We start from the raw sequence: 25,940 nt of genomic DNA on the forward strand, positions 1-25,940 counted from the left end.
CATCAACAATTTGGGGGGGGTGGGGGGGGGGGGATTTCTGCTTGACCCGAAACTGAACTGAAATGATCATATAATTACTGTTACAAAAGCATTTCAGAGGCTGGGAATTAGAGAGTGTGTAACACACCTCTTGACTTCCCAGAGCCTGTACACGATTTACAAGGCACATTAAGTATGATGAAATACTTTTACTGGGTACCTACAACATTCAAGAAGCTCTCACATCACAGAGCTGCTTGGGATGAACCTCGACAAACACCACTGCATTCCCCTCCAAAGGCACATTACAGAAGGAGGTGTGTGACAGTCTCATCCCCTCCGCAGCCACTTGGAGGGCAGTGTGCAGTGATGCAGAGAGTCCAGGCATGCATAAAGGATTTCACAGGCAGTGCCCTTCTCACCACCAGCCAAGTAATGTCCTGGTGCTTGTTTGAAAGTTCTGGCAATGAGGCATTCTGCCAAACCAGAGGGATTTCAGATTGCTTAATTGGCCTCAGTCATCTTCAGGTGAAACTGTAGTATAGTAGAAAAGCAAAATCCTCTTTTTGTCCAGACTGCTACACTGCTACAGGTTTTCGTAAGTGTTTAAATTCACTGTAAGTAAGTTGCATTATAAATCAATAACTTAAAAAAAGGCCTCCTCAAAAAAACTGACCAATGTGTGGGAGAGTTCAGAAACTTTACACATCCATTGACATGACCATGGGAAAGGAAGACTGGTCCCATCTGTAAATAAATCAAACTGCAAAGGGGCCAGGAGTATTTTACTCCCTATTTATTTTCATGCAAAATGCAGGCAGGAGTTAGCTTTGCTAGGTAGCTGTGATGGAGCTACAAATCAGTTTAAAGTGCCAAGCAGACTGATGGAGGAGGTTATGGGTCTGTGGGCATGACCAGCTTTTAAAATTCTCAAAGTCACCCCAAACCCATCTCCAAACTTTAATGGAGGTGACACAGGGGCAGGAATTGACCTGATTACAGGAGGTTGGTTAACAATTTCACTGTTATCATGACATAAGGAATATAGAACAATGGGAGCAGGAGCAGATAACACCATCCCTAGATACAGCACCACCATTCATGAAGTCCATTGCTGAACTTTGACATCAACTTCACTTTCCCATCCTTTTTCCATATTAGTTCATTTCTTTCATCAGTATTAGTTTGAATACACTTGTCAATTAAGCATCAAATTTGACAGAGATTCTTTGACACAGAGATTTTCAAACTAATAGGTACTTTAGTAAAGGACTTTCAGCTCATCACAACCCCAAACAGATGATCCTCTTACCCTGACCTGTAAGTCTACAAGCCCAGGCAGAGTAAACAGGTTCTCAGCATCTTCCTTACGAAGCCCTCTCAAACTTTTATACATTTCAAAGAGACTAGCTCAAACTCTTCTCATAGTACAGTTTCTTTTTTCTAAGAAATCAATCAATCAATTGAATCTTAGCTTTATCCTTTGTAAGATTAATATATCTTTTCTTAAGTATGGAGACAAAAACTGTACACAGTTGCTCTCAGTAAAGCATATTAATGACTCCACATTTACACTACAACTCCCTTGCAATGAAGATAAATTACTTGCTGTGTTTCTAGGGTTAAGTCCTGGCTGTTGGGACTCCTGGACCTCAGAAAACTTTGTAGCTGCTTGCTGGAAAAGGTAAGTGTCTTTACAGCACTGCCTTTTGGCCTGAAGGAATAGGAATGTTTTGTCCCAGCTCATCAAGTTTCCCTTCTCCCCACACATCACCATTATCCAACATCCACAGCTCCAAAGAAAATCCCATATAACTGTGACTCCCTGAGAGGAGTGACCACCCACTCAACAATCATACTGCTGCACGGCCTACACACTTTCTGATCCAACCGCACCCTCACAGCACCTACTAGCCCACCCTCAATTCCTGTCCCCAGCAGGTCTGGTCTGCATCACACTTTCAAAATACATAGCTTCAGACCTTGTGAGCATCAGTGGCATTTATGTCTTATTTCCAACTTTCCTTGCAAAGTAACAGCCGTACAAATGAAATGGAGGTGTGTGTGTGTGTGTGTGTGAATCTACTGGACATTGGGGCTGAGGATTTGTATTGTTCTGCCAGTGTATTGTTCTGCCTATGTCACAGGTTATTCTTGTGAAACTGCCAGACTGGATAGAAACAGTAAGCTTCCTCCCTAAAGGTCATCGGTGAATCAGTTTAATTTTCCAACAGTCCAACCAACTGCTTCAGAACTGATTTGCTTTTCGTTTCTAATTTTTCTTTAACTGAAAGCAAAATTCTCAAATTGCTGTGGTGGAATTTGGATTTCAATTGTTCAGGATTGCCACTCCAATAATGTACACATTACACTACCATATTCCCTTATAACTGACGAAATGTGCGCAGAGGTTGACATTAAGGTTTGTAAATATGTGTACTATTTCATTGTAAAGCCATTATTTCACTATTTATTATGGGGAATGCACTTTTTTCAAAAACATTAGTTTTTAAAGCAATTTTAATGTCAACATGTCGAATGGGAATATTTTGCAAAAATTTTCAATACGATTCTAGTATATAATTGCTTCAAAATATCTAAACATTTACCATGATTTCTAAATGACTTTATCAAAAAGCATTCTTCTGCCTTTTTTTTCATTAACTGAAATGTCTTATGTCCAAAACAAGATTTCAACTAAGATTGAAAAAGTAAACATTTAACGACATGGTCAAATTTTGTCACTGAATTGTTTTATATATTGATCAAAGTTTTCAACCTGAACTTGCTATCCTCTTTTGCTAAGACTTAATACTTTTGTAAAGATTGCTCTGCTGAAGGTTGGTCCTGCAGTCTGCAAAGATGTCAGTTTGGATATTTTCCAAAGACAAAACCGTAACACAGACTTACCAAATGATAAAATAACTCTCGGTCTTCAATAAAATCCTAAATATTTAGAATCGTGCAGCAAAGGGGGAGGATATTCAGCCCATTGTTCTTGGACCTGTCATGTAAAAGTGCTACCTGTGACTCCTTCCACACAGCCTTACAGTGTTTTTCTTTACAAGTTTATGCACAACTTTTTTAAAAATTTACTACTTCACCTGTTTCCCCCAACTTTTTATGGAGTAAAAACTCATTTGATGTTCTTTCAAAATTATTTAAAGAAAGGCTAGCAGTTAAGCTTGAAAAAGCCACTTCTGAAGATGAGTCATATCAGACTCAAAATGTTAACTGTCTGTCTCTGTCAAAAAATGCTGCCAGACCTGCTGAGTTTCTCCATCATTTTCTGTTTGTATTACTCACGTATTTGCTTTAATAAGTGCTTAAGTCACACAGTTTGTACAAAGTTCAGAAAGCCTGTTAAACAAATTGGGAGAGACTTGACAAAAGAACCTGCCCTCATCAATTGTTCATCATTTTTGGCATAAAAAATTAATTATAAAGCAAAGTTCAGGTTGGGGTTGGAGAGCAAGGGGTCCTGGGAATGACAAATTATTTTTGTAAATCCAAAAGGAACAATAATTTGTGGATCATAAAATCTGCACTGTGACGCTTGCATGTTCTCACATTTTTGGTTATATTAAATCTAAAATAAGACAATGAACAGTATTCAATCTAAAATACCACAATGAAGAATAGTATTTAAATGTTATTTAGTGATTGACTATGTCTCTATATCATTTTCAAGTGTCACCTGTGGTTTAGTGATGATTACATATGCCTTTGACTCCACTTGTACAAGTCCCACTTGAATATAAAATTTAGGTCCCTACTCCATTGCAGTGATGAGGGAATTGGCATACTGGTGGACGTGCTATGTTTCGAATGAGTAATTAAACTGTGGTCTTTCCTGAGGTAAGTATAAATGATCACATGACAGTGTTTTGAAGAAGAGGAAGGAATATTTACCCCTCAACCAAAACACAAAAATCAATCTGGTCATGATTACATTGCAGCTGCTGAGAGCTTCCTGTTGTCCTCTGGAGAGCTGGTGGTGTAGTGGTAATGCCACTGAGTTAGTAATCAGTGCTAACAATGTGTGGAGAGATGGGTTCAAATCTTGCCATGACAAATGGTAACATTCGAATCCAATACAAATGTGGAATAAATGGGGCGACATAACCACTCAGTTGTTGTAAAACCCACCTGGTTCACTCATGACCTTCATTAGATGGAAGTCTGCCATCCTTACCTTGTCTGGTCTATATGTGACTCCAGACCCACAGCAATGTGATTGATGCTTAACTGCCTTCTGGACAAATAAGGATGTGCAATCAATGTTGGACTAGCCAGCAAAGGCCACATCCAGTGAATAATACAAAAAATCCCTGTGTTACATCAATTACTAACACATTGATTACACTTTAAAGGTACTTTGTTGTGAAATGCTCTGAAACGTTTTTGTGTTTTTGTTATTCACTAATGGGAGAGGGGCTTCATTGACTGGGTCAGTATTTATTGTCCATTCCTAATTGTCCATCAGGTTGTGCTAGATTTCATAAGAGCTAATTGGCTGATAATATGCTAGTACTTCAAAATTAAAAATTGGATTGCTATAATCTATTCTAATTAGGCGCTTGTCAAGTTCGTCAAAGGTTAGAAACTGTTACTGCTAGTAGTATGACTGTGCAAGGTTTGTGAAACATTTCCTGATGTAACCAACTTTATCCAACCATACATTTCCACTGATTTCACTTACCATTAATTTACAGTTATAATCATCCCTCTGTCTAATTATAACATCCTGACCTGTTCTCTTGCCATTAGAGAGCACTGCAGCCTCACATATTAGTGCTTTATCAAATTTATATTTACGTTGTTTCCCCTAGTATGTCCCCTCCACTCCCACCTTTTATTTCTGATCCCCAATTCCCAGAGATCCTTCCAGTAATCTCATGGTCCTGGGCTATACCCTAATCCATTCCACATGAATGAAGCTTTCCAATTTGCATAGATCCAAAGGATGGTAATCCAAAGACTACTGCAAATTTCAAACCAAAGACTGCAGAGAAGTCAAGTCCTCATAGAAATAATTGGCCTGAAAAAGATACTGCTGCTTGTGTCCTATCTTGCATCAAGACCCATCAATCCATGGTCCCTGCGCACATGAACCTATGTTTACCGAATTTCATTCTAATAACATCCCAAATTGAAAATCCTCATCAATATTTTCAAATCCTTTTGCTCCTTTATATCTTTGTAAACTCCTCCAGCCCTAAAATTCCCCACAAATTCTACATTCCTCCAATGTTGGAATCTTGCACAGCAGTAATTTTAATTTCTCCACCACTGAAGACTGTACCTTCAGCTGACAAGCCCAAAATCTCTCCGCCTCTCTCCCTGTCTCTCTCTCTCTGTTTGGTGACACTGCTTATAACTGATCACTATGACCAAGCTTTAGCTCACCGACCCTACTATTTACCTTAGTGGCAGAGTTTATCTGATTATATAATTGTGTTATGCCTGCCAGCACTTTACTATGTTACATGGCCTATTTAAGGCAAATTGTTGTTGTTGCTATGTGGGATGGTGACACAAATATTTTTTTCCCAGAGACACACTGTGGCTCAGCTAATAGCACGCATGTCTGTGAGTCAGAAACCTATGGGTTCATGTTCTCACCTGAAAGACGCTGCCTCTCCAGTGCAGTACTATGGGAGTGCTGTGCTGTTATACAGCAGTCGCCTGACAAAAGAGCTATGCTCTGAAAGCTTGTGATTTCAAATAAATCTGTTGGACTCTTACCTATTGTCATGGGACGTCTGACCTTGTCTACCCCAGTCCAACACTGGCACCTCTGCATCATATTTAGGATGAGGCACTAAATCTTCTTACAGTTTTGGTAGGTAATTAAATGATGTAGGTGAAGCTGGGATTATTAACTGGAGTAGACAGGGTTATTTACCAGAATAAATAGGGATGGGTAGCTATTTGGGGTTCAGGATACAGGAGTTGCAAATTGGAATACATAGAGATTGTGGTTCTGCGAGTGCAGAAAAAGGTAATTGCTAATTTGTGTAGGTTGGAAGCTGTTTGCATTGATTTGACCGGTTTCCATTTTAAGTTAATAATATTTGCAGAAATAGAGTTGTTTTTGACTAAATGAGATTCAGGTTGATAATTGAGTTTATTTCCCTTCACAAGTCGTTACTTTTTATATAATTCAGCCACATCCTCTCTCCCCTGTCCTAATCTTTGTGTACTGTTTCTATATTTAGAATCAGGAACTTGAGGAAGGACAGGATTGAAGCAAATATAACTACACCCAAATCCCATTGCCTGCTAAAGCAAAGGTCTACTAGAAGCTAATATTTACTGAAGCCTAGTTTGCCATCCATAACTCCAGTGTTTATTGACGTATCATTTCCTGTCTGATTATAAATCCAAATGTTTTTGTTAGGGATGAGGAGAAAGCTGGCTGTGGATTCAGAGTGGAAGTACAATGTGTTCATAATAATGCTTTTAAAACCAAGTACAGCTACAGTGGAGGAGAGGAGAGGAAAGAGAGAGAGGGAAGAAGAGAACACTTAAATGATTAGTGGAGAGAAAACAGCAGAGACAGACAAAGGGATGAGAGGGAGACTGAGACACTTACAGCAGCCAGAATGATGTTAGAAGCGAAATGAAAGCTGGGCAAGGTGAGAGACAAGAGAGTTACAAGGAAAATCGAGACAGATACAACATAAGAAATGGAGAATGTGAAGATTAGAGGTAAGGAAATAAGAGACTAATGGTGAGGAGAGAGAGGGACAGAATCTGAGATGGTTAGCAATAATCTATCTCCCACTGCTTTAAAAGTTTCAAGGATTCTACTTCCACTCCTTTTGAGGAAAAGCAATTTGAAGCCAACCCTTTGTGGAAACGATTTATGGTTGGCACAGTGGCTCAATGGCTGCCTCACAGCATCAGGGACCCATGTTTGATCCCAGCCTGGTTGACTGTCTGTGTTGAGTTGGCACATTCTCCCAATGCCTTCTTGGGTGTCCTCCAGGTGCTCTGGTTTCCTCCCACAATCCAAAGATGTGCAGGTTAGCTGAATTGGCCATGCTAATTTGCCCGTAGCTCTTAGGTGAATTAGTTATGGGTATATGTAGGGTAGGGGAATGGGTCTGGATGGGTTACTCTTTGGAGGGTTGGTGTGGATTTGTTGGGCCGAACGGCCTGTATTCACACTGTAGGGAATCATTTCTCTAATCATTTCTCCTCGTCTCCACCTTAATTTCACAAGCTACTATTTTGATACAGTGATTCCCCCAGTTTTAGGCTCTTCCAGAAAAGGAGACATCCTTCCCACATGTAGCCTGTCAAGATTCTGCAGGATCTATGTCTCAACAAAATCATCTCAAATCTTTCTGTTCTAAACTCTAGCAGATACAAGCCCACTCTGTCCCACCTCTCCTCATAAACTACCAGCTCATTCCAGGCATTAATCTAGTGAATCTTTTTATAACTGCTTTCAATGCATTTACATCCTTCGTTAAATACCATACACAATCCTCCAGATGTAGTCGTACCACACTCTATATAAATGTATCAGAATCTTCTTGCTTTTGTACTGAATTCTCCTTACAATAAATGAGAACATTCTGTTGAGATTTCTAATTACTTGCTGTACCTGTATGCTATCCATTCATAATCCATACATTAGGACATCCAGATTCCTCTGCACCTCTGAGCTCCATAATCTCTCATTATTTAGATGATATGTTTCTTTTTTTTACTCTTTCTGCCAAAATGGACAATTTCACAATTTTCCACATTACACTCCACTTTCCAGATCTTTGCCCATTCACTTAGTTGACTTATATTCCTTTGGTTGCCTCTTTATTTTTTCTTCATAACTTACATTCCTACACCTCTCTGTATCATCAGCAAAGTTAGCAACTATACTTTCAGTCCCTTTATCTAAATTCTGAGGAAGTTCTGTAGAAGAGTCATATTGAAATGTTAACTCTGTCTTTCTCTCCACAGATGCTGCCAGACCTGCTGAGTCTGTCCAATATCTTCAGTGTTTCTTAGATTCCCCCCCCTCCTCCCCTCCCCTCCCCTCCACCACCACCACCCCCCCCCCCCCCCCCCCCCACCTCACGCTAGACATGCGTCCTCTAGTTCTGGACTCCTCTACTCTAGGGAAAATTGTTGTTCTACCCTGTCCATGTCCCTTGTGATTTTATAAAACTCTATAAGGTCATCACTCAGCCTCCGACGCTCCAGGGAAAACAACCCCAGCTTATTCAGCCTCTCCCTATAGCTGAAATCCTCCAACCCTGACAATATCCTTATAAATATTTTCTGAACCCTTTCAACTTTCACAACATCCTTCTGATAGAAGGGAGACCAGAATTGCATGCAATATTCCAAAATGTCCTATAAAGCCACAACTTGACCTCCCAACTCCTATCAATGAAATAAAGGACCAATAAAGGAAAGCATGTCAAACACCTTCTTCACTATCCTATTTACTAGTGACTCTTCTTTCAAGGAATTATGAAAGAATTCAGAAGCACTTCATAAGAATTCATGAACACTTGAAGGTCTCTTTGTTCAGCAACACTCCTTAGGCCTTATCATTAAGTATATAAGTCCTGCTCTGATTTGCCTTTCCAAAATGCAGCACCTCGCATTTATCTAAATTAAACTCCTTCTGCCAGTCCTCAGTCCATTGGCACATCTGATCAAGATCCTGTTGTATTCTGAGATAACCTTCTTCGCTGTCCACCATGCCTCCAATTTTGGTGTCATTCTCAAACTTACTAACTATACCTCCTATGTTCACATCCAAATCTTTTATATAAATGACAAAAAAGTAGTAGACCCAGCACTGATCCTTGTGGCACTCCACTGGTCAGAGGCCTTCAGTCTGCAAGGTAACCTTCCACCAATACCCTCTGTCTTCTACCTTTCAGCCAGTTCTGTATCCAAATGGCTAGTTCTCCCTGTATTCCATGAGACCTAACCTTGCTAACCAGTATACCATGAGAAAACTTGTTGCCTTACTGAAGTTCATATAGATCACATCTGCCCCTCTGCCCTCATCAATCCTCTTCATTACTTTTTCAAAAAACTCAATCAAGTTTGTGATATGTGAGTTCCCATGCACAAAGCCATGTTGACTATCCCCAATTAGTTCTTGCCTTTCCAAATACATGTAAATCCTGTCCCTCAGGATTCCCTCCAACACAACTTGCCCATCTCTGATGCTCACTGGTCTATAGTTCCCCGGCTTTTCTTTACTGCCTTTCTTAAACAGTGGCACCACGTTAGCCAACCTCCAGTTTTCCAGAACCTCACCTGTGACTACTGATAATATATATATTCCAGCAAGGGGCCCAGCAAACACTTCCCGAGCTTCCCACAGAGTTCTAGGACCGTGATCAGGTCCTGGGGATTTATCCACTTTTATGCATTTAAGACATACAGCACCTCCTCTTCTGTAATATGAACATTTTTCAAGATGTCACCATCTATTTCCCCACATTCTATATTGTTCATATCCTTCTCCAAAGTACTTATTTAGTATCTCCCCCATCTCTTGCAGTTCCACACATAGGTTACCTTGTTAATCTTTGAGGGCCCTAATCTCTACCTTTTTGTCCTTAATATATTTATGGAATCCCTTTGGATTCTCCATAACCCTGTATGCTAAAGCTATCTCATGTTCCCTTTTTGCCCTCCTGATTTCCCTCTTAAGTATACTTCTGCTGCCTTTATACTCTTCTGAGGTTTCACTCGATCTCTGCTATTTGTACCTGACATATGCTTCCTTCCTCTCCTTAACCAAAACCTCAATTTCTCTAGTCATCCGGCACTCCCTACACCTATTAGCCTCGTCTTTCACCTAACAGGCAGATATTGCCTCTGGACTATTGTTATCTCATTTTTGAAGGCTTCTCATTTTCTGGCTGTCCCTTTACCTGTGAATATCTGCCCCCAATTAACTTTTGAAAGTTCTTGCCGAATACTGTCAGACTTGGCCTTCCTGCAGTTTAGAAGTTCAACTTTTAGATCCAATCTATCCTTTTCCATTACTCTTTTAAGACTAATAATATTATGGTCACTGACCCCAACATGCTCACCCACTGACACCTCACTCAGCTGCCCTGCCTTATTTCCCAACATAGGTCAGGTTTTGCACCTTCTCTAGTAGGTACACCCATAGGCTGAATCAGAAAAATTTTCTTGGACATACTTAACAAATTCCTCTCTATCTAAATCCTTAACACTATGGCAGTCCCAGCCTATGTTTGGAAAGTTAAAATTCCCTACCATAACCAGCCTATTGTTCTTAAAGATAACGGAGATCTCCTTACAAATTTGTTACTCGATTTCCCTTTGACTATTAGTGGGTCTATAATACAATCCCAATAAGGTGATCATCCCTTTCTTATTTCTCAGTTCCATCCAAATAACTTCCCTGGATGTATTCCCAGGAATATCCTCCCTAAGTACAACTGTAACATTATCCTTTCCCAAAAACGCAACTCCCCCTCCTCTCTTGTCCCCTTTTCTTTTTTTATAAATATTTTTATTGAAAAGCTTTTTCAAATCTTTTACAAAACATTTATATAGATATAAAAACCCCATCAAAACAGGAAAAAAAAGTACAAAGAACAAGGCCATAACATAGTACCATTGTTACTAAACAACTCATTATTCGACCAAAGCAAACCTATCTACTTAACTAAAACAAAACTACAAATATATTGAATCAATATTAGCCTAAATTACATTCAAGTTACTTAAATTATATAATGTCTTACTACTTTGTTCTGTCTTACTCATCACAGCTCCACTGAGGCTCCCATCCCTGGGAGTACCCCCTACAGTACCCATATTCTTTTCCTTCCAGTCTCCTCCTCCCTAGGCCCCATGGGCGCCCATAAAGGTTCCCACAGAATTACTGGATCCATGTTAATTTCAGTCCCCAGAATGTCCTTTAACTCCCTTACTATAGCACTCCAATATCTTTGGATCTTCCATCATGACCAATAACAATGTGTGAGAGAACCTATATTAATTTTTGCATTTAGGACACCCTGGTGACACTCTTCTCTTAAACTTCGCTAGCCTTTCTGGTGCCATATGAGCCCTGTGTAAGATCTTCAATTGCATAGCCTGTGCTTTGTTACACACTGAAATTTTCCTTACTTTCCCCCAGATATCTTCCCATATCTTTGGTGAAATGTCCTGTCCTAACTCTTGGTTCCACATCTTACAGGGTGCTTCCATACCTCTCAGAGCATGGCCTTTCTGTAAATGATATAAAGTACTAAGTGAAAGAGTACCCGTACACCAAAGTACCCTTTTCTCCACATCTGATTTATAATAATGGGCCAGGAGTGTGGTCTTCCTCTGTATATAGTCCCTTATCCTTATTGGATAATCTTTATTTCTGACTTAACTGGCTGAGTGACCTCAGGACCTCTCCCTCAAGCAAATCTCCCAAACATAGAATTCTTTTGTTCTCCCATGTCTTAAAGCCGGAGTCCATTGCCTCAGGTTTAAATCCTTGGGCTCCTACCAACAGGGTAAATGGTGAAGTCTTAAACCAATTACCCTCGTCTTGCCTCATTATCCTCCAGGCTTTCACTGTATTCAAGATAATTGGGCTATTGCATTGTTGAGTCACGGATTTCATCTTGTCCATAAATAATAAATTAATCAGAGGACATTTCGACTGTGAGGTTTTAATATCAAGCCATATCGATTCTGAATTCCCCTGTACCCAGTCACCAACATATGTTAACAAAGCACTTACTTGATATTTCTTCAAATCCAGAGGATCCACCCCTCCCTCAGCTTGCGAAAGCTGGGGAAGGACATTAATCTTAATCAGAGCTATTCAGCCCAGACGTGATAACGGTAATCCCTCCCATGGCTGTAAATCCTGTTTTATCCTCTCTAGTAATTGTATAAAATTAGCTTTATATAACAGGTGGAAGGAAGGGGTAATAAAATACAGAAGGGGTATCCCAAATACAGAAAACCTTTTGGTGACCACCTAAACGGGAGTTGCATTTTATCTTCAAGTTAGGCATCTCCACTAAGCCCCCTACTGGCATGATTTCCAATTTTGTGAAATTGATCCTATATCCCGAAAAACTACCATATGAATTAATTATTTGGATCAGTCGGGGAATGGATTTCTCTGGTTTAGCCAAGAATGAAAGCACGTCATCAGCATATAGGGTAATCTTATGTTCCCCCATTCCCACTTTTGGTGCTACTATTTCAAAGTCTCTTTTGATTTCGGCTAATCGCCAAGGTGAATAGCAGCGGTGATAAAGGGCACCCCTGTCGACTACCACTTCTAATATGAAAATTATTTGACTTAATACCATTTGTAATAACTACCACCTTAGGATCCTTATACATTACTGCTACCCATCTGGCAAAGGATTCCCCCCACCCCCAAACCAAACACTCCACAACCCAAATAGATACAGCCATTGTATCCGATCAAAGGCTTTTTCTGCATCTAAGGAGACCACCAACCCAGGAATCAATCTTTGGTGGCATACCTGTACTGTATTCAGTACTTTCCTAATATTATTAGAGGAACTGCGGCCCTTAACAAAAACTGTTTGGTCTTCTTTTATAATATGAGGCAAAACCTTCTCCAACCTCAGAGCCATCACCTTTGATAACATTTTGAAATCTATATTCAGTAACGAAATTGGTCTATATAAAGTACATTCTTCAGGGTATTTCCCTTTCTTTAAAATAAGGGAGATATTAGCTTCCCTAAGAGTAGATGGCAGATAATCCTGTGTATAACAGTATTTGTACATCCGCAGAAGTGGTTCCACTAGTATGTTTATGAATTCCTATCCTTCCTACAGCATTTGTATCCTGGAGCATCAAGCTGCCAGTCCTGTCCATCCCTGAGTTGCATCTCTGTAATTGCTATGATATCCCAGCCCCATGTTGCTAACCAAACCCCAAGTTTATCTGCCTTGCCTGTTAGGCCTCTTGCATTGAAATAAATGCAGTTTAACTTGTTAGTCCTACGGTGTTCTCTGCATATTTCTTGCCTGCACTGACTATTTGACTTGTTCCTTTTCTCAACTATACCGGTCTCAGATTGATCTCTTTCCTCATTGTCTCCCTTGGTCCCACCAACCCCCCCACCTTACTAGTTTAAATCCTCTTGAGCAGCTCTAACAAATCTCCCTGCCAGTATATTTGTCTCCTACCAATTCAAGTGCAATCTGTCCTTATTGTACAGGTCACATCTACCTCAGAGGAGAGTCCAAAGATCCAAAATGGTGAACCCTGCTCCCCTGCACCACCTCCTCAGCCACACATTTATCTGCTCTAATCCTCCTATACCTACCCTCACTAGCTCATAGCACCTTCTTTTTAAATTCCTGTCTAACTTTCTATGTTCTCCCTTCAGAATCTCATCCTTTTCCTTACCTATGTTATTAGTTTCAACTATACAATGCCCTCCTGCTGGCCCCTCTCCCCTTTGAGAACAGTCTGCACCCTCTCTGAGATATCCTTGAACCTAGCACCAGGGAGGCAACACACCATTCTGATTTTTCGCTGCATGCCACAGAAATGCCTTCCTGTGCCTCTGACAAGAGAGTCCCCTATCACAATCGATTGCTTGGAACCTGAAACATCCCTCATTACATTAGAGCCTGTCTCAATACCAGAAACCTGGCTGTTCATGCTACATTCCCCTGAGAGTCCATCACCCCTACATTTTCCAAAACAGCATATCTGTTTGAAATGGGTATAGCCACAGGAAACTTCTGCAATACCTGCCTCCCTCGCCTACCTTTCTTGGAGTTAGCCCATTTACGTTACAGTATCTGCAGCTTTTCTCCCTTCCTATAACTGCCACCCATCACACTCCCTAGCTCCTGTAAATTCCTTATTGCCTCTAACTGCTGCTCCAACCGATCCATGCAATCTGATAGGATTCGCAATCAAAAACACTTCTTGCAGACATAATCATTAGTAACATGGAAACTCTTCCTAACTCACACATCCAACAGGAAGAGCACATCACTTTACTATCTTTGTTCCTTCACAATCCACAGACCCAGAAAATAGCAGCGTATTATTGGTCTTAAAAAAAAACTGCTCCAGGCTAACTTAGCACTTGTTTTAAGACTTGAGGATCAAGTCCATCAAGGCACAAGGAGCTGGAATTAATGCTTTCAGAGAGCAGTGTTGAGGTTGCTAGTTACATTTCGTGGGGCTAATGTACTCGTTAGAGGAAGTGCATCTGGGTTACCCATTACAATAGGTGGAACAGTTTTACTAATTAAATGTGTTTACTTTTTGACTACATAGATTGGTTTTGCTAATATGTTCATGCGCAATACACTACAATGTAAAAGCTGAACTTCTGACTGCTGAACATTTCCTAAGAATGTAGATTTATATTGTTTATTAATATGACTAGTTTTAATCAATAGATTCACTGTTTGCAAAATGATCATAGAATAGAATGCCTCCAGGCCCTTCGGTCCAACAACTCCACACTGACCCTCCAAAGAGCATCCCACCCGAACCTCTACATTTACCCTGACTAATGCACCTAACTTACACATCACTGAACACTATGAGCAATTTAGCATGGCCAATTCACCTAACCTGCACATCTTTGGATTGTGGGAGGAAACTAAAACAAACCCAAGCCAACACAGGGAGAATGTGCAAAACTCCACACAGACAGTTGCCGGATGCTGGAATTGAACTCAGGTCCTTGGCACTGTGAGGCAGCAGGGCTAACCACTGAACCATAGTGCCACTATAATATTCCAGAAGTAACTTTAAATGGAAACTCACAGGGCTGTCAACAGCAAAATAGACTATATGCTCTAGAATTATACAACACAGACCTAAAAAGAGACACAGTTTAAAATGAAGGGATCTCCCACTTAATATGGAGGGTTTTGTTTTCTCTCAAAGGGTCATTAGTCTGTGGACATCCCTTTCACTGACAAGGGAGTCAGGGTAGACAGGAAAATAGAGGCTACAATTAAATCAGCTGCGATCTTATCAAATGACCGAGAGGCCGAATGGCCTATTTCAGATTCATATATGTGAATGCAGATTGGGGTCAACCTTATTTATATCATGCTGCACTCCACCTAATTTCTGATATGCTACATCATTTGTGTAATTGTCTGTCATGAGATTATTGCTTCTATCTATTATTTAGAAGATTCTGATCTTATATTTCACCGTCCAATAAAGTGTTCTACGTACACCTGATGAATAAATTAATTGAGCTTTTACTCTCATGTTTCACAATCTAATCCAAACTGCCTTATCGTTGCAATATTCTGGCAGCCAGCCAGTCCCTCTGTAGAGGCAACTTGGAAAATAACCTATCAGCTTGTTTTATTGCTTAAACTGGTATTTGATATATTTTAGTAAGGTGCGTATTGGCATAACTAAAACCATTGTTTTTCCAAACTCCTCTTTCATGTTCCTCCCAGAGTTGTTACTCTGAGCTTCTGTATTCCTATTCTGTGGAAACGGAGACCCAAAACATTATCTCCTTTCCCAATTCATCCTTTCTTAGCACCAGAAAACTAAAAAACAAGTTTCTATAACCTCGTGACTATTTTGTCACAAGTTGGTGTATCCTTGCTACTATGCTTTCATAAAGTTAATGGTAGTCAGTTGGCTGGACAGCTGGTCTGTAATGCAGAGTAACGCCAATAGCATGGGTTCAATTCCTGAACTGGCTGAGCTTATCACAAAGGACATGCCCTCTTCCCTTAACTGAGGCATGGTGACCCTCAGGTTAAACCACTACCTATCATTTCTTTCTAATGAGAGGACAGTACTGTAGTCTGATAAGACTATGGTGATTTTACCATTCACTTTTTCATTTCTCCCATATCCATTTCAACTTGGCAGCTACTATCAAGCCAACTGTGGTTTTGTTTTTACCAAGCCTTGGTAATTGAAAACAACCTCATGCTTCAGTGCATTACAAATATCTAGTTCCTGGATCACCTGTTTTATTAGATATATTTCCTGTAATACAGTGATCAGAACTTCTTGAAAACTCCTTTGCTTTGTTTATCCTCCCCAAACACAATCTTTCACATATCTCCACACTGAGTTTTCTTTTGTCACTTTCCACAGATCTCACCCATCCATTGAATGTCAAGGATCAGTGGTTAGATTGACTCTACTGTTTCTAATGTTTAACAGTTGAAAATGGGATAAATGCAATTAAAACATCTTGTAGTCTTTTTCACTTAAAAGATTGGGATCATGTTAACCTTTTAAGCAACATCAACCTGAAAAGGTTTTCTCCTTTAGAAGGAAAATCAAAATGAGCCGGTGTGCTTTCTGAGCTGGGGATGTGGTGTTTATGTTGCTTGTAGTCATGCCAGTTCATGGTGATTGTTCATTTTGGATGTTAAAGCTAAATTAGTTAAAAGCATTCAGTAAACTCTAAAAGGCTATAAAATTTAATTATTTTACCAGAACAAAGAAGAAATGGAAATGAATGACAATTAACATTGAAATCAGATTAAGGATCCTTCAGAGTTGGCTACATGTCACGGACATTGGTCAAGGGTAAGAATTTTCTCCATTTTTAACACATGGGTGTGTGTTTATGGAAATGTGTTGCTGTTTGGAGCTGGGAGTGTGCTGAAGCAGACATGGTGATGCCATACAGGGTAAAAGGCTAGAGATGAAGTGAAGCCCTGGGGGACATTTGTATTTCAACGCAGTGAGAGTTGGGTGAAGGAAGCCCACATCTCTAACACGACCCTTCCTGTAGTCAGAACTTCTTGTAAACTCCTTTGCTTTGTTTATCCTCCCCAAACATGATCTTTCACATATCTCCACATTGGGGTTTCTTTTGTCATTTTCTGCAGATCTAACCGATCCATTGAATGTCAAGGGTTAGTGGTTAGATTGACTCTTATTGGAGATGGTCATTGCCTGGCATTTGTATGCAGCAGTCTACACCTTTGTTCCTCACCGTCAACCACACAGCCAATTTTCCTATTATCTGTAAATTTCTTAATTCAGCCTCCTACATTTAAGTGTAGATTATTGATATATCCCACAAAAGCCAAGGGATCCCAGAACGGAGGCCTGCAGAACGCCACAACCAACAATCTCCTAACCCAAGACCTTCTCTCTATTTATTAATTAATGGGGCATGGGTATTGCTGGTTGGGCCAGCATTAATTGCCCATCCCTAGTTGCCCTCAAGAAGGTAGTAGTGAGCTGCCTTCTTGAACCGCTGCAGTGTGTGTCCTTTAGGACAACCCACAATCCCATTAGAGAGGGCATTCTAGGATTTTGACCCAACAACGTTGAAGGAATGGTGATATATTTCCAAGTCAGGATGGTGAGTAGCTTGAAAGGGACTTCACAGGTGGTGGTTTTCCCATGTATCAACTGCTCTTGTCCTTGTAGATGGTCATGGTTTAGAAGATACTATTCAAGGAGCCTTTGTGAATTTCTGCAGTGCATCTTGTAGATGGTACATCTGGCTCCTACTATATGTCAGTGATGAAGGGAGTGAATGTTTTTGGATGTAGTGACAATAAAGCAGGTTGCTTTGTCTTGCATGGTGTCAAGCTTCTTGACCATTATTTTGGCTTTAGTCAGGGGCCTATTCCATCATGCATGAACACACAGTATGTTGCAGAAACTCAGCAGATCTGGCAGCATTTGTGGAGATATTTGGAGTCCAGTACGACTCTTCATCAGAAGTCTTCAGTTCTGAAGAAGAGTCATACTGGACTTCAAATGTTAACTCTTTTTCTTGCTTCACAGATGCTGCCAGACCTGCTCTGTGGGTATTTCCGATCTCTTGCAACAGCAGTGTTTTGCCTGTATTCCATCACACACCTGATAGATGGTGGACCGGCTTTGAAGAGTGAGGGAGTGAGTTTTTTGCCACAGTATTCCTAGCCCCTGACATTCTCTGGTAAGTACTGTAGTTATATGGTTAGTCGAGTTGAGTTTCTGGTCAATGGTAACCCCAAGGTGCTGATAGTGGGTAATGCAGTGATGGTAACACCAGTGAATGTCAATGGGTACTGGTTATTGGAAATGCTAATGGCATTTGTGTGGTTTGAATGTTACTTGCTACTTCTCAGCCCAAGCCTGAATGTTGTTCGGATCTTGTTGCACTTACAAATGGACTACTTCAGTATCTGAGGAACGATGGATGGTGCTGCAATTGTGTGTTCATCAACGAACATGATCTCACGATGGAGGAAAGGTGATTGAAGTAGCAGCTCAAGATAGTTGGGCTTATGACACCATCCTAAGGAAATCCTGCAGAGATGACTTAGAGTTGAGATGACTGGCCTCCAACAATCATAACTATCGTCTTTCATGCTAGATATGACTCCTGTCAGGAGGAAGAGAGGACTGCAGATGCTGGAGAGTTAGAGTCAAAAAGCATAGTGCTGGAAGAGCACAGCAGGTCAGGCAGCACCCGACAAGCAGAAGCAGGAGATTTGATGTTTCAGGCACAAGCCCTTCATTAGGAAGGTGGGGGGGGGGGGGTGGGGGGGGGGTGCGGCAAGGGGCCTGACTTCCATCAGCAGAGTTTTGCCCCTGGTGACTTTTGCCTCCAGCTTTGTTAGTGATCCCTGATGGTGCATTTGGTCAAATGCAACCTTGAAATCAGGGACAGTCACTCTCACATTCCTTCTGTTAGCCATCTTTGTTTCCTACCTCTGAGTAAATCTTTGATCCAACTTGCAACTTTCCTATGGATCCCATGTGCTTTTTATCTGCTTGGCCTGCCATTTTGGACCTTATTAAAAGTTTTGTTAAAGTTCATGTGTCTAAATTTAACACTATACCCTCGTTGACCCTTCTCATTATCTCCTCAAGTATTTAGTCAAGTTAATCAGATATAATCTTTTTTATAGCTCTTTTGACTGTTCTTCATTAATCTAAGCCTCTCCAAATGACAATAGTGGCTGCCAGACTTTCTTTCCAATAGTTTGCCTGTTATTGCAGTTAGAGTGACTTGTCTGAAGTTATTTGGATTCTTGCTTTTACATAACGGTACAACTTTAGAAGTCTTCCCATTCTCTCTCATCATAGCTGCAGTCAAAGAATACTGAAAAATGATGGTTAGATCTTCTATAGTGCCTGCCCTTTCTTCATTTAGCATACTGGGCTATGTTACATCTTGGACCAGAGACTTATTCACTCTCAAGGAGGCTAAACAACTCACAATGTTTATCCAATGCAATATCACGTATTCTTTTGCCTTAACTGCAATGCCTGCCTCATCTAACTCTTTTGTGAAAACAGGCACAAAGCATTCATTAAGAACTATGTCTTCTATTCATAGATAAATTACCTTGGAGATCTCTAATTAGCCCGACACTTTCTTTAGATATCCTCTTGCTCTTTATGCATTTATAAAATGTCTTTGAGGTTTCCTCAGCAATAGGTTACTTACCTTTGCTTTCCCAATTTCCTTTTTAGTTTCACCGCTGTCCTTTCTATACTTCATCAGGCTTTCTGCAGCATTGAACTTCTTTGTTGCTTTATCTGATTCAATATTCTCTTTGATATCTAAGAGACCCAGACTTGGGGTGCCCATCCTTTTTCTTTGTGAAAATGTATTTTCTCTGGACTTCCTTCATCTCCTTCTTGAATAACTCCCAGTACTCTGACAATGACTTACTTGCAAGTAATGGGATCCACGATGAAGTGGTAAGTTGGATGCAAAATTGGCTTGGTCATAGAAGACAGAGGGGAGTTGTGGAGGGGTGTTTTTCTAACTGGAGGTTCATTCTCAGAATCTGCAGAGGGATCTGTCTCTGGATTGCTTTCCGTGCAATAATATTTCTCTTAAGTAAGGAGACCAAAACTCAAGACAGTACTCCGAATGTTTTCCTAAACTGCAGAATGACCAGTTCCAGAAGCATTCTATCCATATACCTCTTCCTGCAAGGATCAGTGCTGGGACTTCTATTGTTTGTAATAAATGTAAATGATTTGGATGAAAATATAGGTGGTCTGATTAGTAAGTTTGCAGATGACACAAATATTGATGGAGCTGTGGATAGTGAGGAAGGTTGTCAAAGGATACAGCCGAATATAGATCAGCTGGAAAGTTAGACAGAGAGTTTAATTCAGATTAAACAAGTGTGAGGGGATGCATTTTGACAGTTCAACTGCAAGAGGTAAGTAAATAGTAAATGGAGGACTCTTAGGAGCATTGATATACGGAGGTATTTTGGGTTGCAAGTCTGCAGCTCCCTGAAACTGGCAACACAAATGCATAAGGGGCTAAAAGCGGCATATGGCATGCTTACCTTCATTGGTCAGGGCACTGAGTATAAAAGTTGGCAGTCACAGTTGGAGCATTTGTGCAATTCCTGTCCACAACAGGAAGGATATGGGAGCTTTGGAGAGGATGCAAAAGAAGTTTACCAGGATGTTGCCTGGATTGGAATGTATTAGCGTGGATAGTCAGAGTCTATCCCCCAGGAACGAAATGTAAAATACTAGGGGGCATAGACTTAAAGTGAGAGGGGAAAAGTTTAAAGGAGATGTGCAAAGTAAGTTTTTTTTACACAGAGGATGATAGGTACCTGGAACGCACTGCCAGGAGAGGTGACAGATTCTTTTGTACAGTTACATTTCCCATTTAAATAATACTCTGCCTTTCTGTTTTTCACACCAAAGTGTATAGCTTCACATTTAGTCACTTGTACTACATCTGCCCATGTTTGCTCACTCCTTCAATTTGCCTAAAATCAAGCCTCCTTATATCCTCCCCACAACTCACAATCCTACCCGGTTTTGTGTCATCAACAAGCTTGGAAATGTTGCATTTGGTTCCATCATCCACATATTTATCTATGTTGTGAATAGCTGGGGCCCAAGCACTGATACTTGTGGTATCCCACTAGTCACTGCCACTTGGATAAACACTCACTAACTTTTTTTAAGAGGGACCTTATCAAAAGAGTTCTGAATGAAGCAGCAGAACAGTTGGAAATTGAAAGACTGAATGTGTGCATCGAGAAGCAAGGTAAAATAACAAAAATATGAAAATTTTTACTGTGGCAATGTTTTTTTCAATAAATGTTTAGTTCATTTATGTTACATTTAATTTGTCTTAACATAAAAAGGCATTTCAATTCGATCATTGCTGTTTCATGTGGGAACAGGACACTTCTCAGGTCCTAGATAACCATGATTTCGAGGAACTCACATCCGAGATTTTGATGCTTGAGCTGCAACTGATGTCACTGTAGTATGTCTGGAAGAGGTATATGGATAGAATGCTTCTGGAACTGGTCATTCTGCAGTTTAGGAAAACATTCGGAGTACTGTCTTGAGTTTCAGTCTCCTTACTTAAGAGAAATATTATTGCATGGAAAGCAATCCAGAGACAGATCCCTCTGCAGATTCTGAGAATGAAAGGGGTTGCTTTATGAAGAAAGGTTGAGCAGGGTATGCCTACACTGACTAGACTTTAGAAGAATGGGAGGTGATCTTATTGAAACGTGTAAGTTTCTTAAGGGATGTACGGATGCTGGGACAATGCATCTTCTTCTGGCACAGTCTATAACTAGGGGATACAGTTTAAAACCAAATGGTTTCCCTCTGAAGATGGAAGTGAGGAGGACCTTGTTTTAACAGAATCCCAATAGTGTGGAAGCAGTCTAATAGGCCCATCCAGTCCACACCAACCCTTTGAAGAGCATCTTAACCAGACCCACACCCTACAACTATCTATTTTCCATGGCTAACCCACCATGGGCAATTTAATATCGCCAATCCACCCTAACATGCACACCGTTTAGACGGTGGGAGGAAACTGGAGCACCCAGAGGAAACCTACACAGATACAGGAAGACTGTGCAAACTCCATACATACAATCGCCTGAGATTGGAATCAAACCCAGGACCCTGGTGGTGTGAGGCAGCAGTGCTAACCACTGAGCCACCGCGCCACTCTCAGGGCTTTTAGACATTTTTAATCAACAACGGAGTTAAGACTTGAGGGTGGCAGGCAGGCAGGCAAGTCAAGTTAAGGTCACGATCAAATTGGTTGATGATTGTAGTGAATGGTGGAGCAAGCTCAAGGGTAAAGTGGACTACTTCTACTCCTCTATTTCTTATGATCAAGCAGGCAGAATGGGTGACTGCCAGATAGTCAAGTGGAATGTTGCATTGTGAACACTATGCAACATTCCCCTGGATGGACTGTGCTCTCTAACTGCTATTCAGTTGGATTACAGCTGAGGATCACAGCTAGAACCAGGATTACTGCACCTTGGGCGCTACAACTGTGGAGAGGTGGACAATAGGATGGTCAGGAAAGAAAATTGATTGCTGATTCAATCATTTGATGACCAGACTGGATCTTTGTGGCCGCAGATATAACAAGGATTCCCTCATGCCACGGTCAAAAGGTTCATTGAGGTACTGCCAAATATTCTGAGGGGAATGTCTGCACAGTCAAAAGTCACGACCCATATCAGTGCTAACGACACAGGGAGGAAGAGGAATTGATGTCCTGCAAGGAGAATTCAGGCAGCTAACCAACATATAAAAAGTAAGATCCAGAGGTACTTATCCCCAGTTTATTCCTACTGATATCTACTGGTGAGTATAGAAACAGGAAGATAATTGAAAATGTGGAGGCAGAGATGAAAAAGGTGAGAAGGCTTTAGATTCCTAAGGCATTGGAAAGGTGGAACGTGTACAAATTGGACAGGTTATATCTTAACTGGGCCAGGACCAATATCTTTGAGGGAAGGTTTTCCAGTTCTATTGAAAAGTTGGGGAGAAAGGTAAAGATGCAGTGAGAATGAAAAGGAGTATAAATTAGCCAACATTACTTGCTGACAGAAGTTTACATAGTTCCAATAAGTGATTGGACCTACTTACTAAATGACAATAATCCACAACTAGTTAATTAGAAAACTGAACCTTTCTATATCCAGACTCCATTTCATTGTCCCATGAAACAGTTTTTTAATGTAAAATGGTTACTAGTAATTTGGTAAAATTTAGAGAAAGTGAGGACTGCAGATGTTGGAGACCAGAGTTAAAAAATGTAGTGCTGGAGAAACACAGCAGGCCAGCCAGCATCCGAGGAGCAGGAGAATCGACATTCGGGCATAAGCCCTTCTTCAGGAATGAGGCTGGTGTGCCAAGCGGGCTGAGATAAAGGGTAGGGGGGAGGGGCGCTGGGAATACGATAGGTGGAAGGAGGGGAGGGTGAGGGTGATAGGCTGGAGAGGGGGTGGGGGCGGAGAGGTCAGGAAGAAGAGGTCGTTTGACCCGACCTCTCCGCCCCCACCCCCTCTCCGGCCTATCACCCTCACCCTCACCTCCTTCCACCCATCGTATTCCCAGCGCCCCTCCCCCAAATTCCCTCCCCCCCTACCCTTTATCTCAGCCCGGTTGGCACACCAGCCTCATTCCTGAAGAAGGGCTTATATCCGAAACGTCGATTCTTCTTATCCTCGGATGCTGCCTGGCCTGCTGTGTTCTTCCAGCACCACATTTGGTAAAATTTGACGAATTAAAAAAACTTCTATGGATGAGTTTGAGTAATCCTTATGACTCCAAATGGTTCCATTTTATTCCAAGTATTTTGGAATCACGTTTGACATCAGAAAAGCATCTACCTCTTCCAGGTGCTGCAATAGATTGCCAGTGGAAAAAGAAATCCCTTTGGAAAAATGCATCCCTTTCTCCCAACTGAAATGAAGTCTAGCAATAGCAAGTCTATTCGCCTCTGTGCTGTACATAGTTTGCAGTGTGACGGATCAGGGATGCTATGAAACGTTAGTCACTGACAAATTCAATGAGGAATTCAAGTAAAACCAGGCAGTGGTTAGAACATAAAACTCCTGACCACATGGAGTAGTTGAGCTGAGTCACACTGATGAATTTTAAGAGGAACATAGATACACATGAGGGAGAACTGAATGGAGGGATATCTTGCTGACTTAGAAGCAGAATAGGAAAAGGGCAGAGCATAAACATTGACATAGACCCTGGTGAACTGAACAGTCTGCTTCTGTGCTGTAAACGTCTGTATTCTTCTAATTGTCCTGGTGTAGCAGATCTCAGTGGCCAAGTGCATCACCAGTGTTAACTAAAAAGGCCTTACATTGATAAATGACCGCCTTGGTGAGGTACCAAGTAAGAAGCACACGGAAACAGACTTCAACAAGAGTTGATCCTTGCCGAAGAGGAGGGAAATCTACAACTGTGCAGTGAATCTAATCAGAAAAACAGGAATTCCAAATCCTATTGGGGATCCACTATTTGACAGCTCCCTTTCCCAGTCTGTACTACTTTGAAAGTGTTTAAACCATCCTTCTGGTATCCAACAAAATATATCATCCAATGAAATCAGATGATCTTGCTGTTACAAATTGCAAATCATTATAATACAGACATCAACAGCCTAAGATCTTTCTCAAAAATAAGTCCTTAGTGTTTCCTTCTGCAGGGGAAATGAATTGATAGCTAATTTTAGAAGGAATTGCAACATTTTAGCAGAAATCGAAATTTGGTGTTCAGTGTATATTTAAATAAATGCCTCCCACACACCCATATATTCAACAGGTTACATCCATCCCACGTAGCCTTAAATTTCTGTTTGAGATACATGGTTCAGTCAACTGTCCAATATAGGTAAGTATGACCTCCCACACCATCACTGAATAACAAGGTAATGTGAGAGAACTTAAACTAGGTTACATTTGTATGTGTCCCTCAGGAGAACCTAGTTAACTCGCCTGCATGTGATGGTCCTATGGTGAACCCTCAGACACCGAGAACCTATATATTCCCCACTGCCCAACATTTTACAAACAATCCAAGTGCTGCTTTTATTTCACTTACTTTCGCCTTCGACCTTGTCACTGGTCCTGCACCAGATGATCTGCCTAGTCTCCAGTTTCACCTGAAAAGTTTTTCTCTCGGGTCTCTGCGATTTCTTCTGGTAATATAAAGTCATGACAGTGCCCAGCTCCAAGTTTCGGTTGACTCTGCTAACGTCTGCTTCCATCCTTCCATCTTCCAGCAAAAATCCGTTTGGAAAACCGACTCTGGACCCTGACATCTTCAGCGCATCATCCGAGAGATTATCTTTAGGTTTGAAGAACGTGGAATAGACCCCGACTCGATATCAAAAACAAAAACAGGATTTCCAATCAGAATTATAAACGGACCCTTTTTATCTGCATGGATTTTTCTTCACTGTAAAGCAGACTCCTGATGGGCAGGGTTAGGGAAGTAGATAGTGGCGTTCCCACCTCTAATATATAGTCCTACAAACAAACGTGGAGAAAAAATGCCGGTGAATTCGCTCAAATGATGCAGTGCTGGATCCTTGCCTGTTTCCTGGTTGTCTGGATGTTCTTCCCGTTGCTGTCAAATCCTCGGTTGTGCTGGCAGGAGCATTGAAGATGGAGGAGTAGTCCGGGAAATGTATATCTACATACATACAGGCACACGTACACATACACAGACGTACATTTATGTATGTATATAGCAAAAATGTGCATATATATGTGTTCCTCCTCTTTAGAATTTTGGTAGTGCAGCTCCAAGTGAAATCGACACGGTCGAGAGGTACAGCTGAGCCCAGAGGAAACAGCACATACACACACAGCCGGAAAGAGATCAGAGACAGGAATCTGAAATATTACAGGCTCGGGGGAGGAAGAGCGTGGAAGAGAAGGGGAATAAAAATGTGCTGGAAAGAATGAAAAACAGCGACATCTAGAGAGAAAGAGGGTAGATTAAAACAAGGAGTGAAAAAGACGTGGAAGAGAATACGATGCGGGATAACCATTATATAATATTGGTATAGTGTATTTTTTTATTGGAAACAAATGCCTTCAAATTGACTTACTTTTTGGGTACAGCTAAAGGGTAGAGAAGACAGTTGAAAAGTAGATACTGAATGATGCGGGAGCCTATTTGTATGAAATATGTGA

The 25,940-nt window shown here is 40.9% G+C and overlaps 1 protein-coding gene across 1 annotated transcript in view; it reads right to left on the bottom strand.

Annotated features, from left to right (window-relative positions):
* Positions 1–25,627, bottom strand: part of LOC140476966 (1-phosphatidylinositol 4,5-bisphosphate phosphodiesterase gamma-1-like) — a 217,236-nt gene extending 191,609 nt beyond the window's left edge. Inside the window, exon 1 of the mRNA XM_072570007.1 lies at positions 24,841–25,627. Within this exon, the coding sequence (XP_072426108.1) occupies positions 24,841–25,060 (220 nt within the window). The 5' untranslated portion in view covers positions 25,061–25,627. The remainder of the gene's footprint in view (positions 1–24,840) is intronic.
* Between the last annotated feature and the right edge of the window lie 313 nt (positions 25,628–25,940).

Source organism: Chiloscyllium punctatum, chromosome 5, assembly GCF_047496795.1.
Source record: "Chiloscyllium punctatum isolate Juve2018m chromosome 5, sChiPun1.3, whole genome shotgun sequence".
Classification (NCBI taxonomy): domain Eukaryota; kingdom Metazoa; phylum Chordata; class Chondrichthyes; order Orectolobiformes; family Hemiscylliidae; genus Chiloscyllium; species Chiloscyllium punctatum.